The sequence below is a fragment of the Arachis duranensis genome, chromosome 2 (genome assembly GCF_000817695.3).
Source record: "Arachis duranensis cultivar V14167 chromosome 2, aradu.V14167.gnm2.J7QH, whole genome shotgun sequence".
In the NCBI taxonomy this organism is placed as follows: Eukaryota; Viridiplantae; Streptophyta; class Magnoliopsida; order Fabales; family Fabaceae; genus Arachis; species Arachis duranensis.
In genome coordinates this window covers 92522883-92527355 of record NC_029773.3, presented here as the reverse complement: position 1 = coordinate 92527355, position 4473 = coordinate 92522883, and the positions used below count along the sequence as shown (strand labels likewise).

Below are 4473 nucleotides of genomic sequence, written 5' to 3'. Positions count from 1 at the left end.
GGTCACCATCAACTGCAATTGGGTTAAAGACACCAATGGAGATGTGGCAAGGTAAGCCACCTAATTATTCTTCTTTACATATATTTGGTTGTCCTGTGTACGTAATGTACAATTCCCAGGAAAGAACAAAGCTGGACCCAAAGTCTAGAAAATGTATATTCTTGGGTTATACTGACGGAGTTAAGGGGTATCGCCTGTGGGATCCCACTGCCCGCAAGGTAGTTGTCAGTAGAGATGTGATATTTGCAGAAGATGAATTGCAAAAGGAACAAGAAAATGACAGCACTGTTAAAGATATAACCACTGTTCAAATAGATGAAAAATGTAGAGAAGGTGATCTTTCTGAAGCAGAACCACAACATGAAGAACAAGAAGCAGAGGCCAATGACATAGAAGTTCGTCGATCCACTCGACAAAGAAGAACACCATCATGGCACTCAAATTATGTTTTGACAAACCATGATGCATATTGTCTTTTGACAGAAGATGGAGAACCAACAACTTTTATGGAGGCTATGCGCAATCCAGATGCTTCTATGTGGATGACAGCAATGCAAGAAGAAATTGAGGCATTACATAGGAACCATACCTGGAAACTTGTTGAACTTCCAGCAGGTCGGAAAGCCATTGGTAACAAATGGGTTTACAAGATCAAACGAGATAGTAATGATCAGGTGGAACGATATCGTGCAAGATTGGTTGTCAAGGGATATGCTCAGAAAGAAGGTATTTACTTCAATGAAATATTTTCTCCAGTGGTGAGACTAACTACTATTAGAGTAGTTTTGGCTATATGTGCTGCATTTGATTTACATATAGAGCAATTAGACGTAAAGACTGCTTTTCTTCATGGAGAACTTGAAGAAGAGATATATATGCTCCAACCAGAAGGTTTTGAAGAAACTATTCACAGAAATAGAGTAAAAAATTATCGCGACACATTTTTTGATCCAATCTAACAATTTATTTTAAAATCCCAGCATCCTCATAATCTCTCAAGGCCACTCAACTCTATCATACACTTCGGTTTATGTCTAATTTTAGAGTCAAATCATGTTGATCATACTTCTTATTTTCAGAAAATACATGAATTTATAAGTATTAGTATGTTGTCACTATTCAATATGTTCTTGATGAAAATACTTTGAGAATTACTAATCACTCTGTTTATTACAAATTGTAATTTGTGCATTAAAATCTTTGAGATAATTTTGTAAAAAACACTACTAAGACTTATAAACTTAATTTAAGTCATAAGAATAATATTATCAGTCTTTAAAATGAGGTATATGTAAAAAACTTTTAAAATTTTATCTTTCACAAAGAAGCTTTTTATTGCTGCTGCCAATGCATTTATCTTGATTGTTTTTCAAAAATATTAAAAAAAATTTGTTGTGAATCCATTATCACCAAAAATTGAGAAGAAGTTTATAAAAAACATAACTGACCTAACCTCTTGCTCAGCAACTGATAGGATTAGCATACGATTAATGGTAGAACTGATCTTAATAAGAATATCTTGTATCTCTTCAGTGGGATCCCTCAAGTTAGTAGAGGAGAAAAGCAAAAAAAAATAATTTTGAGCAATTGAAGCAATTTTCTCTGTATTCGAGCTAGAGTTTCCTTTCTCACCTTCTAACAAGTGAATTTTGTTCTTACGATTTCTTGCTTTGAACTTTGAATGGAAGAATTTTGTGCTTCTCCTTTTAAAATCTTTTCTCGTGCTCCGGCTCATCTTCTATCTCCTCGCACCTCCACTGTTACCGGGTTGGTTTATTCATTTTTATCCGTTTCAACAATTAATTTCTTCTTTAATTTCACAATTATGATTTGAGAGTTTGTATTGGTACATTATTGCTGCCACTCCACTACCTTGTGAAAATTAGTAAAGCTAATTTTAGAAAATATATAAATAAATAATAACTAAATAAAATGAGAGGTAATAAACAATCTTAGTTTATAACCTTAGGATTTTAATGGTTGAAAAAGAAAAGAATTATATACCTCTAATTGATGGATGGTTCATATTGAAGAGACTCACCTATAAATTGAGTTTTTCTTTAATTCATTTCAATCAAGTCATCCAGATAGAATAACATAAGATTTCTTTGAGTAGTTTTCTCCTATATTATATAGAGAGAAGTGTGTTCTCCTTTTGTCAAGAGAGAGTGTTATTGTAGTCTCCTTGTGAGAGAGAGAAGTAGTAATTCTCAAAGAAAGTTATTCAATTGTTTCCATATTTTATACAAATTTCTAATTTTTCATCTCTATATTTTGCTGTGTCATTTGTCTGGTACCTAACAATAATAACATATATAACTAAATATAATTAATCTTTTTTATCAAAGATAAGAAATTCGAATCCGCAACCTCTTAAATAAGTATGGAAAAATTATGTCATTTGAGCTATAACTCATTGGCTAAATGTAATTATTCTTGTTCTATTCATTTTATCCTTTTAAATTAAAATTTAAAAAGTTGTTACAAACCGTTTTAGAGTTCAAATTTCAATTTTTAAATTAATTACTTTAAATCAGACACCGTCATTCTCTGAAAACTCAATCATAACAAAAAAAGTTCATAGAAAACTCGAGAACAATCAAAGAATTCCAAAACAATGGATAACAAGAGAAAAGATCAACCTTCATCAGCCTCCACCAACTACCACCACCGCCGCAATGTGAAACCGAAGCCCAATCCAGAGCCTCAAGATCCAGAAATCAGAGAATTGCAGACACTCCCTCTCTTCCCTACCGGACCATTATTCCAATCTTCACCTTCTTCCAATCATTCACAGGATCCAGAGCTTTCATCACCACCACAACCACCACCGGCACCGGCCGTCGTCGACGACCTTGACATAGTCATCACTCCTCCCTTTCCATGGGCCACTGATCGTCCGGCGAAAGTCCACACACTCCAATATCTGAAACAAAACAAGATCTTAACAATCAAAGGAGACGTTCAATGTGGAAGCTGTCGCAAAAAATTCGAAATGGAGTTCGATTTAAAGAAAAAGGCTACAGAGCATGGAAAGTTCTTGAAGGATCACAGAGCTTCCATGCATAGTCGCTGTCCAAAAGAGTGGATGAATCCGAATTCGATTGCATGCAAATTCTGCGGCCAAGAAAAAAGTGTGAAGCCTGTTATTGGAAGTTGGAAGGATCACTCCATTAATTGGTTGTTTCTTTGGTTAGGTGAGTTCATAGGGTTTTGCACTTTAGAAGATTTGAGGTATTTTTGTAAGTACAATAAATTGCATAGAACTGCAGCTAAAGATAGATTTGTTTTCAACGCTTACACTGAAATCTTCAAACAACTCATTCGAGTCGATTAGAAATCATTGTAGCATGATATGTCAAATTCACTTTAGTTTAGTTTTTAATCTTTGTTCATTCTTCTAAGATGAATGAATACTCACAATTGAGTTGAAGTTGATATTACGATGATTTAATTAAATTTGTTATGTCGTATAACAGTTCTTAATTGTATTTGAATTTTTTAATTAGGATTTTGCTGGATGGCTAACTTTTTTTTTCAGGGTAACGAAAAGAAAAAAAATAGATTAGCCTTAATTTAAATAAAATGTTTTGGTAATTTAGAATTTTTTTTAGTTATTCTTGCGTTTAGATATTCGTAGAGAGTATTTGGTAAACATGTTTGAAGAGAAAAAGCACGTCAGAATTTTTTGAAGACTTCAATTTTTTGTTTGACTAATTTCTCTACAAACACAGAAGTAATTTTGTATAATTATGAAGATTATTTTTAAGTTCACCTTTCAATTTAATTTTAAAATGTACGATAAAAAATGGAGACTATAGTTGATATAATTATGAGTTTATTCTACACTTTTAGTTATACAATTTTGACAAACTAAGGTCATTTTTTTTATATATTTTTGTATTTTTTAAATTATAAACTTAAAAATATTAAGAAAATGACATGGTTAACAGAATTCACAAGTTTTTATATTAGAATTGGCCATTTGAAATGAAGCTAGCGCAAAGAAGTATGCATTGCGAAATAGGTTAATTATGTATTTGAATCAAAAGTCCTTAATCAAATCGATCATTGAATTATAGAATTAAAAATTTAAAGGTTAAATTAAAATTTAATTTAAATTGAATCGGATATAATAAAATTATATATATTGTTTTATTATTTTAAACCAATTAATCGCTTAAAAAATACCGATTTGGTCAATTAATTGGTTCTTTGACTGAGTATTTTAAAACATATATTTGAATAAAAGTGATTTTGTATAATTGATTTTGGATAAAAGTAAGTTTGTGTCAATATGATTTATGTTTGGCAATTACAATTTTTACTAAAATTAATTTTAATAAAATAAATGTTGTTTAAATAATATTAGGTAAGATCACTTTTAGATAAATAATATTATTATAATAAAAATAATATTTATTTATAAAATTAAAAATAACATATAAATATGAACAACTTTATAAGTATTTT

At 30.8% G+C, this 4473-nt stretch overlaps 1 protein-coding gene across 1 annotated transcript; it reads left to right on the top strand.

Moving 5' to 3' along the window:
* Positions 1 to 2617: 2617 nt before the first annotated feature.
* Positions 2618 to 3337, top strand: LOC107476323 (uncharacterized). The gene has a single exon (XM_016096125.1). It carries the CDS (start codon positions 2618 to 2620, stop codon positions 3335 to 3337), a length of 720 nt encoding a protein of 239 aa, XP_015951611.1.
* The last annotated feature ends 1136 nt before the right edge of the window (positions 3338 to 4473 follow it).